Source organism: Centroberyx gerrardi, chromosome 12 (genome assembly GCF_048128805.1).
Source record: "Centroberyx gerrardi isolate f3 chromosome 12, fCenGer3.hap1.cur.20231027, whole genome shotgun sequence".
NCBI lineage: Eukaryota > Metazoa > Chordata > Actinopteri > Beryciformes > Berycidae > Centroberyx > Centroberyx gerrardi.
Genome location: NC_136008.1, coordinates 6,569,157 through 6,583,963, shown reverse-complemented (window position 1 = coordinate 6,583,963; position 14,807 = coordinate 6,569,157). Strand labels below are relative to the sequence as shown.

Sequence of the window (14,807 nt, the reverse complement as noted above, 5' to 3'; positions counted from 1 at the left end):
AGGCGGAAGCGTTTAGGCGCCATTTCATTGCAGAGTTGTCCCGTGCGCGTTCAGCAGGAACACACAGCGTCAACAGTGGAACAATTGGATTGTAAAAACACTCCGGATCCACCCCGATGGAAGCGGCCATCAACCCGCCTCGCGACAGGTACCATTCGCAGCGTTTTGATCGATTTCGCGGTATGGGGAGATAGTATTGGCTTTGCAATACATATGAATTAGGACTAAATGTCAGCATCTAACGTTTGTGTTAGCTGCCCGTAAAAACGCTAGCTTGTCAGTGAACGGTTGCCTTAATGACACAGACTGACTTGCCAGGTTATACACTGAGTTATCCTAAACTAACGCTGATTGCTCATCCTAAAACTGGTATTTGGCGTATTCAGTGCTTCAGTGAAGCCGTTTTCTTTGTTTTTCAGCCTGTCAGGTTAGCAAGTGCAAGTGACAGCTGCAGCCTCACCGGCCGGGTCGACCGGCTGCCGCCGCCGGCTCTGTGTCGGTTGATTCATTCATTGCTCCGGCGCCCTGCTAACGCTAACTGGGCAGCTTCTACGACTTTCACATAAGCTAATTGGTAGGAAGTATTGTGTCCAGGTTGCTTGCGAGTATTTCCACACACAACATTTGCTTACCTACTGAGTGGCAGCCCCAAATTAACTATCAGATTTGCCAAGCAATTGCTGCAGTCGGTTGACGCTAGCTAGCCCTCATAACGTAGCTTGCAGCTTGGTTTCTGTACCGGCGAACATGTATGCTTTGGCAAAAATGTAAGGAATGGGCTAATAGGATTGTGGTTTTACCTTCTGTAGTAGTTACGTTAAATAAAGTCTTTGTGTTTGACATTTTGGAACAATTTTGGTTGTCATTAGCTTCTGTCAGTCTGAGGCTGTGTTTACAAACACTAGGGCGGGGCGTCGAAACCACGCGATCACCAGCTGTTGGGGTTTTAATGGGAAGAGTCTAATGGTTTTTCTAAGGCGCAATGATTACTCGTTAAGGCTTTGATTTTGATTCGTTAAGATGGTTTGTAGGCTATACTATCTGGGTGCATTTAACATGGCTTATGTGTTTAGTCTAAGTTTCATGTTGTGCCTGTGTGCAGGTTGAAATAACAAGGCTCACATCAGGCACTACTATGGAGCTGGACAACAATATTAATTGTAAAGGAAAATGACGACAATAATGTCTTTTAAGCCATCAAGTTTCACGATTATGCCCATATGATATGTTATATAATAGCATATAGCCTACCTGTATTTATCACACAATGGCTCATTTTGAGATATTTCTTAACTAAAATCTTATCTAAATACTCAAAGTGGGCATTGGGAGTCTGGCTGATGTAGGAAATGAGCTGACAAGCTTTGCCCCTGTTTGTGTGTTAGTGGGGCAGGTGTGTGTCCTGAGCCCTGGGGTGAGATTTAACTTTTGCTAAATCTGGTTCACGTGCTCTACATGGAGGGGTGATGGGGTTTATGGTGGAACAGTAGTTTTCCCACACATGGACTTGGAGACCTGTAGGTGCCATGCAGTAGTCTATATCAAACAATGTTTCATTAAAAGCACAGCTTGGTCTTAAGTCCCCTATAAGCCAGGGAACATCATTCTTTCTGTTCTGCAGTTCAGACGCCCTGCCTGTAAATCACATTGTAAACAGATAACTGCTATATAAAGATTATTGTTGATTTCACTCAAATCTGTACAGAGTTCAACAGTGTAGCATTTTAGACTAGTAGTAGTCGCCATCTCTGTCCTTATTGCATAACATTTTGCTATGCCATGACCAAGGAGTATAACTCTGTAGTGCTGCTATAGTATAGTGCCACCACACCCCTATGAGTCTTCCTGTTACATTTACAGGTTAGGCTTTTGTGGGTCACTGTGGTCACATTTGTTTCCAAGTAGGATAAATGCTTCAACACTGAAAAACCTGGGATCACACAAAATACATTTGAATCAGTGAAAGTATTTGAAAATGCCCATCCCTTTTATAAATTGCACCTCTACTATTTTTCAGTGGTAGCATGGATTTATTGTTATGAGCATAGGTTACTAATAACATGGGAGGACTCTGGATCTCTGATTTAGCTGATACTTTTGTCCAGAGAGATATACAGTAAGTGCAAACAGTATTGTAAGGTAGGCCTGGGCGGTATACTGAAAATTCACTGATACAGACATTATGACTCTCACTGACCTAATTTTGCTCATGGCGGTTAGGTAAAAGTTTTCCCCACGGCTTGTGTTGTGCTCTTGAAGAAAAACTACAGTATAGAGTCCCTTCTGGTCCATGTAGGCTACATCTGCCTCGTTCAGCCTATGAGCTTCATTCAAAACCAAAATAGCCTCACTATCCTACCATTCTTTACAAGTGACATGAGCGCCGAACCCAGCTTAGGTCGGGACAGTGTGTCAGTTGAAAATAAGAAAGACCTGGTACTGAAAAAGATTCTGTGTCATTGGGGCACATTCTGGCTTCAGCAAACTTAAATGTTAACACCGTTAGAAAAACGGTACCACGTACAAAAAGGTACACAAGCAATTTGTTTCATCACTTGAAATACAACCACCTCACTGAATATGGTGACTGTATGGCAAAGAAATAAAAATGGCATAGGCATAGAGACATTCATTTTTAGTTTCTACTAGAGGCATGAAGCTAGTGGTAAATATAAATATTTTTACCTTGGTGCATAATATATGTATATGAGCCAAGCTAAAAAAAACATGTTTCGTTTATTGTTATCGAGGTAAATGTGACAGTATATCATATGGATATCACCCAGCCCTATTATTTCTAAGTGAATGTTTGTGTATGCCATTCAGCTGACAAGGATCCATGCTATGGCCGTTCCCGCGGATGTGCTAAAAGTAGCAGCCTATTGATAGAATCCTAGTTGCCTTGACGATGGGATAACGGACAGGGAGGGCAGAGCCGTAGTTTCGCTGGTCATGTAGGTTTCCTGAGTGAATCGTGCAGCCTATAGCCTGCTCCTTTGACGTCAGCAGATGTTCTGTGTGTGTGTGTGTGTGTTGATAGGAGGATGGCTGATAAGTGGATTGATTGTAGCATTGATAAAGGCAATAAAGATCATACAACATAGTCTGCTTTTCACTGTGGTTATCAACAAGTCCCATTTCCTTCACTAACAAACGCACTCTCTCTCTTTCTAGCCATTCTGTGTCTTTGTATCCCCCCATCCACCATTCTCAATCTCTATTTGAAATGTGATCTTTTTATAATACAATAAAATCCTGATTTTCATCACAAAAACCTTCATCACGTAGGAGAAAGCTGTGGGTCTCTCAAACTTTTTGGCTTGTGACTCCTTAAAACGAAGCAGTGCCTAATCGCAGCCCCCATCGCATGCTGCATAATGCAGAGTGTTCATCCAAAAAATGTTTTTCCGTTTTCAGATGGTTTCATTTGATTATTAGAGGAGGCCTAGAGGCTGAAAACTCTTCAGTATTTCACAAGAAAAAAGAAAAAATTGTGTAATGTGTAACAAATGTGCAATCATAAAAATTACATATTTATATAGGAGAAATGTGTTTTGGTTTTTTCCCTATCCCACAAATCATCTAGTGACCACCAAAAATTATCTTCTGACACCCAGTTTGAGAACCACTGGTACAAAGCATCAGTTTTCAGTGGTGTTGCGTTTGTTCATCCCTTAAAGACTTACTACCTGTTTACTGTAAGCTGGCATCCCTGCTCCTGCAGTATGAGCACAAAGTTCTTCCTTCATCATTGCATCCTTGAAATTTCTCTCTCCTCTTCTGTTTCTTCTTTTCATCCTCTGGTCTCCCCCTCTCCTCCTCTCAGCTCTCTGGTCGGGCTGTCCGGTGGCGGGATGGAGCAGCACAGCGGCTCCGGCCCGGGCAAACGCATCCGCAAGCCCTCGCTGTTGTACGAGGACTTTGAGAGCCCCTCTCTGCCCCACACGACGCCCCAGGGCCCCCCCGCCCCGCCGCAGCCCCCCGTAAGGGACCCCAACCGGCCGGGCCGCATGACCAACCAGCTGCAGTACCTCCAGAAGGCCATGATGAAGTCTCTGTGGAGGCACCACTTTGCCTGGCCCTTCCATGAGCCGGTGGATGCCTACAGGCTCAACCTACCGGTGAGTTAAGTGCAGGAGCTTTAGCCAGAAGAGATTCCGCCTTTAAATTTTGTGGGTTTTTTTTTTGTATATTTCTACAAGTTGGGATAATGCACGGGGGGGAGTGTTAAAGGAAAAATCCCCCCGTGGATACTGTTCGATATCGTAAATTTGTGATTTCCAGTGCTTTTCAGGACTTATTTTGTAGTGAAGTGTTGTAATTTACTTTTTTGGTGTACCCACTTTCCCTCAACCTGCCTCATCTACTAAGTAGGGAGTCCTACATTTCCCAGAATGACTTGTTCATTTCAGTCAGAGGTGGGTGATGCAATTTCGCTCAAAGAAGTTCGATTTTGCATCATCTCACCTTTTGGCTAGATAGCCAAGTAGATTGTGAATACTGGGGTGTGATCGCGGCCGCACCCCTTACTCAAAAAACCTCAACAGACCATAACACTGCATTGCATTATGATCTGTTGGGGCTACTGTGGGTAGAGAAATTGGTCTCTCTGCCTCTTCTACAATGAATTTCCCTGTGTGATTGTTGAATGTCGATACAAAATGGTGAGTCTAGAAAGAAGCCCTCAATCTTTGATTCTGAGGGGCTGATACCGAAATCTGAGGTTTACTGTTGATGTTTTAAATAGTTTAGATAACTGAAAAAATTTTGTCATGTCATCTGTGTTTGGCCAGTTATCCGTGGGAATAAGAAAAATAGACCACCAAACAACAAAATGGGCCCAGAAATACAAGGTACATCGCCAATAACTGATTTTTAACAGTGTTAAAGTGTTTTTAGGGTGAATTAACACAGCCACCTGCCAAATCCTAGTACATTTTCAGTTTGTATACTCTACCAGCTACTTTGACGGGTAAACCGCCATCATTCCAACCTGTTTGGGAAATTAATTTGTCAGGTCGAAGTGGCTGAATTTCGGAATTCATCCGCTCCTGTGGCTGATTTTCATAAAATTTCATAAAGTCTCTATGTGAGGCTCAATCCCCCTCTCCTTTTCCCCTCTTTCTCTCTCATTCTCCCTTTCCCAGGATTACCATAAAATCATCAAACAGCCCATGGACATGGGGACCATCAAAAAGCGCCTGGAGAACAACTACTACCGCAGTGCCAGTGAGTGCATGCAGGACTTCAACACCATGTTCACCAACTGCTACATCTACAACAAGGTAGGGACTCTTATCAGTTGCAACATAAACACTCTCTTTTTTATTCCTCTTGTTTTCTTTCTTCCTTTCTTTTTATTTCCCTCTCTTTCACTCTCCCTCCTAAATGAAATGGCACTCCCTCTCTCTCAATGTCATTTAATTGTTAATGTTTGATATCAGGTGGACTTCACAAACAGCAGTAGTAACCCTTGTTATTACATACACTAGAAAACATCCCCCTTACTCCTCTTTCTTTCCTCTCTTCTTGATGCACACTAGCCATTGGGTAGGGTCCTATAATGTCTGCTATGTGGCAACATAAACATGGAATTCCATGGAAATGTACGATTTGGGGGGAAATTGTTTAAAAGGCAGTTAATCTTCCATCACTATACAAACAGAAACTTATCAGAACAGAAACAGAAACTACTCTAGGCCTCTGTCATGACGCTTGGGCATGTATTGACGTGCATGTACTTGTGCATCAGCATGTGCACAGATGATTTTTAGAGTAAGAGAGGAAAGAAGAATGTCAAATTGACCATCAGGAAACAAAACAATGGCTATAGCATCCAATTTAGAAACATGGCACTTCCTCCAAAGTCTAGGCTAGAGTAGAGCAATTCCCAAATGATTTCTAAGAATCAGACAATCCACTGCTCTGTAGATTTTGTCAGCACACTGTCGACTAGAAACCAAAGATACTTAAAGCAATTGCGCAGGTCAAAGATCCACCTGAAGAATAAAGTGTGTGCAGAGTCAGATATTAAAAAAAATTTTTTTTTATGGCAAAAATTAGTAAAATGGAAAAAACATCCATAATTCCATAATAAAACTAACAAATCAGATTCCACAAAACCCCCCAAAAACAGAGAAACATAACAAAAAATAAAAAAATAAAAATAACATGGAATTTGAGAATAAAAAAAAATAATAATAATTTTTTAGCATTAAAGTTATTTATTCTATTCATACAGTCTGACGGAAGAGACAGGCAATTATGTAAAATTCGACATAGCAAACAAATGAACAAAGAAGAATTGTGTACTCATATACTGTTTCCACAGCTAAGTACACGTAAAAGACAAAATAATTTTGTCAAGTCATGCTTGTTCTTTAGTGAGTAAGACCCAATTAATAAAAGTAAGTTATAGTTGTATTATTATTAATTTAAGCTATGAATAATTGCTCTTTGGCTTTGAATTTTCCCACTATCCTCCTCTCAAATTAAAGAAAGAACCATACATCATCGGCACAAATGGATCGAAACGGAATCGACTCCAACTCAGAAGAGGAAGGGAAGGAGCATATTAATTGTTTTACTAAATTTATTAACTGGTTTACAACAAAATAAGAACAAAATATGTGGCAGAAGATGAGACAAAACTGTTGCATGTAGCCTATTGTCAGAAAAATGATTATTTAAGACAGCTTCAGCAGGAAGACAGAAAAAGTGTATTTTAACATTGGTGTTAATGGGGATTCTTCTTATGTGGCGTCTTCATTCCCTGTCGTGTTCTTCTCTGATTCACCGTGGGACTGGACTGAAGCTGTACTTTTTTTTTTTTTTTCTTCTTCTAAACCATTTATTATCCAGGGAAAGCTGTCCAAGCATGCATGCCCTTTTTCAACACAGTTCACTGGGTTCACTGGGTTAAATGCCTTGCTCAAGGGAACCTAAGCAGCAGTAGTTGTTGAGGGAAGGGAGAGTTTTTATTCTCTACTAACGGCAACTAATCTGAACTTCCATAACTGACACTTTGAAGATGACAGAATCTGCAGAACAATGTTTTTTTTTTTTTTTTTTTTTTTTTTCCTATGGCTTCTTTGCAGTATGCTAATGCATTATAAATTGTTTTCTCTGTTAGCCGACAGATGACATTGTGCTGATGGCCCAGTCGCTGGAGAAGATCTTTCTGCAGAAGGTGGCCCAGATGCCCCAGGAGGAGATTGAACTGCCTCCTCCCACCCCGCGAAACAAAACCAGCAGGGGCAAAGGCCGCAAGTCTAATGGTGAGTCAGTGACATAATGTTATGTGTGAAGTGAAGTTGTTTTATATCACTGGAAAGCTTGGTGGGCATGCTGGTTCTTGTTTGTGAATAAGCAAATTGGAGACATCCTCAGTCTTCAATCAGCATCTGGTATCAGCATTTGCAATTACAGAAATTATTTACTCATGTTTGCCAGTCACAAACAAGTAAACGTGAAACCGTTTGATGGAAAGCATCATGTCTGCAGTCATAATGGGCTTTTTCCAAACTATTTAGAAGTTGTGTATCGTCCTTTAGCCCGATCACATTTCTAAACTTCATTATGTCTCTCAGCGTCGAGGGCTCACCAGGTGCCAGCGGTGTCCCAGTCGGCGTACTCCCCCTCCTCCTCGGACACAGGGGAGTCCATGCTGGCCAACTCTCCCCAGACTGTACTGACCAAAAGCCTGCCCCCTGCCAACATCATGGGCATGCCCCCCACGCAGCCCACCACCAAGGTACATGCCTCAAAACATAATAATCATAATAAACGTAATTTGGTTTTAATACCAAAACGTTAATTAATAAAGAAATTGCATTATTTGCAAGAGCACAGTGTGTGGGAATTATTCTCTTGAGCTGGACTGTGTGGATGCTTTTGGTTTCCTACGCACCTGTCCTGTAAAAAGACTTTATTAGATGTGCAAAGGATTCTCATAGTTTGTACTAATAAGTGAAAACAGCTGATGTAGTGTTCGGTTGGAATGCAAACCTGCAGACTCTTGGCCCTCCGTGGCACGTGGTTCGAAAAGTGCTGTGACTCTTTTGCACTAATGTCAGATCAGGGTTTTGGAAGTAGTGCTGCTTCTGCTGTGTGGTTTTGTTTTCTAGAGAAGATTTATTGAAGACACTAAAGAACACATCACAAAAATGGATGTCTAGGGGCTGCTGGAGCCCATTCAGGCATCCTGAAAGGCAGCAGCGATTGAGTGCATTATGCAAGGAAATGATGCAAAACATTTAGTATATTGAGCATTTTTATTTTAAGAAAAAATCCGTAGGTAAGTGGAATAGGCAGGGAAAAAATTTAATGACTGGAAACCAGCCACAATATTGCCATTATCTTTCATTTGTTTTCATAGGAATATATCTTATAATAATTGCTTTTGGTTGTCTTACAAGTCTGGCATTCTGAATTATAGTAATGACTTTCAACCTGTGTAATTATCTCTGTAGAAGAAAGGTGTAAAGCGGAAGGCGGACACCACCACCCCGTCCACCATGGGCCTGACGGTGGGCATGTCGGGTGGAGCCCGCATGGTCGGCCTGGGGAAGGGGGGCCACGGGGGCCAAGTCCACGACTCCTCCCCGCTCACCCTCTCCTCCCTGGGGGGCATGAGCATGGAGACCCCTCCTGGGATGGGCCTGGTCAGGGGCTCTGCAGGTCCTGTCCTGCTCCAGCCCATGATGGCCGGCAACGGACGCAGAGTGGGCAGCGGACGTCCCATCAAACCCCCCAAGAAGGACTTGCCGGATTCTGTCCAGCTCCAGCCGTCGAGGAAGGGCAAACTGAGCCCGCAGCTGAGGTACTGCAGCGGGCTGCTGAAGGATATGTTGTCGAAGAAGCACGCTGCGTACGCCTGGCCTTTCTATACGCCTGTGGACGCAACGGCACTGGGGCTTCACGACTATCATGACATCATCAAGTGCCCCATGGACCTCAGCACCATCAAGGTAACTTCTGATATTGATCATTTTGATTTTATTTGATCATTTTAAAAACAGTTACATATCTACAATATAATGTAATGCACCTGATAATATTGTTTAGCCATATTATTTAAAATCTCGGTTATTGCTATTTTTTTTTTTAAAATAATGACCAGAGTACAGGGCTTTGATCAGGAACACAAAAATCAAAAATTAGGAATTGGGGTGTAAAATCAGTTTATCTTTCATTGGAATCAATTGGAGTTGTGTGTATGTTTGGGGGGGAATAACAAGGACCACAGTGGACAGAAAGTCCATGTGTTTTCTTTTCTTTTCTTTTTTTTTAAAGGTAGATATGAACAATATGAAACCCTGAAAAAACTCAAATTCACTTCCTGGAAAGTCAGAATGTGTGTTTCTGGTCAAAGTGCTAACTGTTGCTCCTCTCTCCACTCCTAACCCTTCATCAGAGGAAGATGGACTGCCGTGAGTACAGGGATGCCCAGCAGTTTGCCGGCGACGTCAGACTCATGTTCTCCAACTGCTACAAGTACAACCCACCTGACCACGATGTTGTGGGCATGGCACGGAAGCTGCAGGTTAGCTCAGGACTCAAATTGTTGCCTTTATGCCACTTTTAGAACTCTAACTCGGGCTAAATTTCTATTGCAACATGCAGAGATTCAGTCTTAGTTTTTATTCCCCATCCTCCTCCCTTTCCCTCATGTTTGGTCATTCTCTACCCCAGGACGTGTTTGAGTTCCGTTTCGCCAAGATGCCAGATGAACCGCACATGGATCACCCAGCCATGTCGATGAGCGGCCACCCTTCATCCTCGTCCTCTTCTTCCTCCTCCTCGTCATCCTCGTCTTCCTCCTCCTCCGAGAGCGAGCCCAGCAGCGAGAGCGAAGAGAGCGAGAGCAGCCCCAGCTCGGACAGTGAGGAAGAGCGAGCGCACCGCTTGGCCGAGTTGCAGGACCAGGTGTGCACACAGGTAAGGCGTCCGTTTATTAGAATAATAAACTTTATTTATGCAGCATTTTTCAAAACAATAATACAATAAAACACATGCCAGATATGTAGCTAAGAATAAATGTGTGAAAGTATGCAAAAGTCGGTCTTTTGAAATGTGTTTTATGGACTGATTTAAAAGATTACACTGCTTTTTGCCAACCAATGCTCTTCAGGCATCTTGGTTCTAAAGTCTTGGGGTACGGATGGTAAAGGCCCAGTTATTTGCATCAGTACAATCAAAACGCCTGTTTAATAAGCTTATCGTACTATAAATTCCACCTGATTTCCTTTTTGGTTTAGTCACGGCATCTCACTCTTCACATAAACAGTCCTGCGGTATTTTCCCTCCTCGCAGCTCCGAGCGGTGCACGAACAGCTGGCTGCTCTCTCCCAAGGCCCCATCGTCAAGCCCAAGAAGAAAAAAGAGAAGAAAGACAAGAAGGAGAAGAAGAAAAAGAAGAAGCCGGAGAAGCGTAGCCGTGCGGGCCGAGGCAGAGCTGGCTCGGAGGAGTGGAAGATGCCAGGCAAGACGTTGAAGACCAAGTCTGTCAGAGGAGCTGCTACCCCGGGGAAGAAAGGCCCAGGGAAGAAGAGCAACAAGAATAGCAAGTCAGTAGTAACCTAATTATACATCTTACCTATTACCATAAAACCTGAATCTAATCTTCACATTAATCAGAGTTGCTGAAGCTTAACAGTATACACAGAGAATCATCATAACATATGCCATTTGGTGGACACTTTTATCCAAAGTGCCATACAGGAGGGTGTACATTTTCAGCATGGGTGAAAACTCAGATGCATCCTCAAATTAGAAGAAACACCGTCCTGACTTTTTTCTAGGGATGCACCAATCAGGTTTTCTGGAGACGATTCCCATTGATGCCCATTGAAATGATACATTTTACCCAGACTTTCTACTAACAATGGCACATCATGAAAAAGTGCACAGCAAACATAAGTATTAGTTTTGAAATATAGCACTGTGTTTAACAGACTGTTCTCATGGCTGCATTTAAATAAATCATAGGTTTTATCCAAACATAGTAATTCCATGGTATGTGCTTGATGACTGAGCTGCTTACTCATCTATTGCCAGTGGCAGCACATGAAAAGTTTATCAATGCAGCTGCATAGGCTCTGCCTTCTGTCCAATATATGAGGCTGGTTCTAAACTATGATCATAGGCTGTGGAATTCAAAGCACAATGTCAGCGTCAGTGTTTGATCGGCCGATCACTGATGACCTATTTAGAATATTTATAGGCTGATTATGATCAATGGCCAATCGATCGGTGCACCCAATTTTTTTCCCTGTTGTCCTGACTGTATCTGCTCTTCTTCATTCAACAGGCCCGCGAAGAAGCCGTTCTATACCCCACCGGCCACTTCCATGCTGCCCCACTACGACTCGGAGGAAGAGGAGGAGATCGTGCCCATGACGTACGACGAGAAACGCCAGCTGAGCCTCGACATCAATAAGCTCCCGGGGGAGAAGCTGGGCCGTGTGGTGCACATCATCCAGGCCAGGGAGCCGTCACTGAGGGACACCAACCCCGAGGAGATTGAGATTGACTTTGAAACGCTCAAGCCGTCGACACTGAAGGAGCTGGAGCGCTACGTCATGACGTGTCTGAGGAAGAAGCCCCGCAAGCCTTATGGTGAGTAATGGAGCTGACGCAAGTCGACCAGGCAAATACTGGCTTGTTTTGGTTTGACCGTGTCTTGTTTGTGGCTTTTTATTTGTTGACAATAAGCTGATTTTTGTACTTATGAGCCATATTGCTATTTTTAGTAGAGGTCCTTTCATTTTTGCGTAAATATGGGGATAGTTTATCAATACACAGCATCTGATGCAACTATCCTTTGTGCCATTTTTGGTTGAGCACCTATGTAGAGCCCAGACCTGCCGACCTGTAAACTTTTTGTGTAGCAGCTCCACATTTTTGACGTCAAAGTATGCTGGTATGAGTTGTAACTCTAAAATACACTGAAGAGGCTTTTCTTCAACAACCTAATTTAAAATAAATAAATAAGAATGTAACTGAGTCATGACGCTAGGATGACTGACAATTGTGCATAATGTCATTTTCCCATTCTTGACTTTGGTGTATGTCCCCTCCCTTCTTGTATTCAGTTCTTCTCTCACTCTGTTGCTAACAGAAAGGCTGGTTTTCCTCCTGAGTAGGCAAAGCTGGATAAGAACTTCTGTACCGATGCCAGCACAGGCGATTATGAATTCACTAATAATTTAGTATATGAAACGAGTTAACTTTCCAACAATGTCTGTGAATGCACTAGCTAAACTCTCATCTACAGTAACCTGAATCTACACTTAGGCATACACTTCACCTCACCACATAGCTGTGTGGAACCCAGGTCTGTGACAACCTCCTCTTTCTTCTGTTCAGCAGCCAAGAAAGCCAGCAGTGGCAAGTCCAAAGAGGAGCTGACTCTGGAGAAGAGGAGGGAGCTGGAGAGGAGGCTGCAGGATGTCAGCGGACAGCTCAACTCCGGCAAGAAACCCCCAAAACCGAAGGGTGAGCTCACACATCCTCCATATAATTCTCTTTTGTAAAACATTTAATTACACTGTTTTTGAAACGTACTACAAAAATAGATCTCTTCTTCATCCTCCTTCCCAGTCAAAACACTTTTTTGGTCACTGCATAATTCTATTTGTGTTATTTCATAGTTTTGATGTCTTTTACTATTATTCTAAAATGTGGATGGTAGTGTACTGGAAGTGTATTAGCAGAATTGTAACCTTTTCTCTTCTTACTCTTCTCGTCTCAGTGGAGAAGCCCAGCGCTGTCGAGACTAACACTCAGCCCACGCGACTCAGCGGCAGCAGCTCCAGCTCCGACTCTTCCTCCTCCTCATCCTCCTCTTCCTCAGACACCAGTGATTCAGACTCTGGTTGAGGACCGTTAACCACTGGCTGAGAGAGAAAAACGCTAATGACTCCCTATAGAACTCAGGGACTTGGGCTGGCCCAGGACACACAACGCACCCTGAAACAGTAGTGGGCCGAGAGGGCAGCCATGTTGGATACCACGGCGCGAACACTCGGACTACCAAGAAGAGGATGATGATGGGGGGGGGGGGGGGGTTGTGTGTGGGAGTGAGAGAAGGTTTGTGAATAATCGTAGAACCCAAACACTAAATGCCTTGGTTTCTCCTCCCTCCGCCTGTAAATAGTTGTACAAATTTATGTTTCTTTTATAAAGAAGAATTTTATGGTGATTCCCCCCAAAGAGGGAGGTGGAGTAATGAAAGGATGTGGAGAGATCGGCCTTACTCCAAATCAACCCCTAGCCTCAGTCTTAATGACCTACTAGATTGTTGTCAGTAACAGCAAGTTTATTTGGAAGAATACAGTATTGTTAGCAATTTTGCAGTAACCTCCCTGGAGTTTCCCTCTCGATTATACCCTTCTAATTTCCGTCTGCAAAAGAGCGACTGAGCAGCAAATAAAGGCAAGCCTAAGGGTTAATTTGGTATCTGCCACATGTAAGTCAAAATCTCTAAAGTTGGTTAGAGTTCAAGTTATGAGTAAGATCATGGTTTGCACCCATTGTTCTTGCTGTTAATTCTCAGACATTCAGTTTGAGCATGGAGCTCTATGCTGCAAAATCTGGCATACAGCCTTAGAAACTGGCTTTTTTGGTTTTGAAAACAAGGTGGTTCCATAGAATTGGCTTAACATAATTGCAAAATTTGCATTTAATTGTTTTACTCTTTCAATTAGAATGGATTTTATGGGTACACTACACTCTTAAAGCCCACCAGCCATTTTTTTTACACTGCGTAGTCTTATAATCACGACACTAAACTAAGCACTGTCTTAAATATTTTGCCATCAGTTCTTCAAGTTCCCTTTTTGATATTGTTATAACCTTTGGTTTCGTCTCATAGCGAGCAGTAACTTTAGTGTATGGCTTTTTCTTAGAGCTGAACATAGGGCGCTGAATCTGTCAGAATATACTGTAGGTCTAACTTAAAGATATTTATGGCCTGAGTGTGTAAAGTATTGCATTACTATTTCTTAAGACATTTGCTGCACTTGAAAACTTGTTGAAGATTTCTTGAAGAAATCTTTTGGATGCTCGGCACTTACTGGAACAGAGCTACGATGTTCCCACAGAGAGACTGGAGTTGAGTCGGCACGGCGCTCACAGACCATGCATAGTTGAAGCTGTTGTTGAATGTTCTCTGAAAGAAGATGCACTTGTATATATTTAAACTGTATTTGACCGTTGCACAAACAATTATATTTCTTCTGTTCTGTCTTTATTTTCCTGTTGTTTTGTTTCTCTTTTTTTTTTTTTTTTTTTTTTTTTTTTACATAATGTATTTCTCATGTTATCTTTTCATGAAGAACATTTCATGAACATTGCTGGCCTCTGGTCGTCCGGATTGCTGCCACTCAGAAGCAAACCTTTCATTTGACAACTGTGTATATTAAAATAATCTCTTCTGTATAAAGACTTGAGTTTTTTTGTGTGCCTGGGATGAGTGGGAGTGGCATAGGCATATATTTTAAAACCTGGCATGATTAGCGTCTCGTCTAGTTTCTCTTTTTGCTATCTCCCAATGATGGATGAATTTGGTATGATTTTGTGTTTACTTCTATATCTTTCCGTCTTCCCTGTTATTTGGGGCAACACCAGCATACTATATACCTCATCTGGGCTGTGTAGAAGTATTCCCTCAGGTTTGGCAAATGCATTCCTCCCTTGTCTTTACTCAATTGAAGTGGTTTATATCTGACTCTTGGTATTTTGCCAGCCCCAATAAACCTGGATATCAGTTTGTCCCAGGACATATATATTGTTTTTCTGGGATC

General features: G+C 42.6%; 1 protein-coding gene across 4 annotated transcripts; it reads left to right on the top strand.

Annotated features, from left to right (window-relative positions):
* The first annotated feature begins 32 nt into the window (after nt 1-32).
* Nucleotides 33-14,427, top strand: brd2b (bromodomain containing 2b). Of its 4 annotated transcripts, none has more exons than XM_071903174.2 (13): nt 33-148; nt 3,827-4,121; nt 4,794-4,853; nt 5,148-5,285; nt 7,133-7,277; nt 7,590-7,753; nt 8,472-8,969; nt 9,416-9,544; nt 9,694-9,939; nt 10,315-10,568; nt 11,312-11,619; nt 12,373-12,498; nt 12,755-14,427. In XM_071903174.2, exons 1-13 carry the CDS (start codon nt 117-119, stop codon nt 12,880-12,882), a joined length of 2,523 nt encoding a protein of 840 aa, XP_071759275.1. In that variant the 5' UTR covers nt 33-116; the 3' UTR covers nt 12,883-14,427. The 4 variants fall into 4 exon arrangements, with proteins under 4 accessions (XP_071759275.1, XP_071759274.1, XP_078143401.1 ...); XM_071903173.2 differs by having other exon boundaries at nt 12,370-12,498; XM_078287275.1 differs by lacking the exon at nt 4,794-4,853.
* Nucleotides 14,428-14,807: the final 380 nt, after the last annotated feature.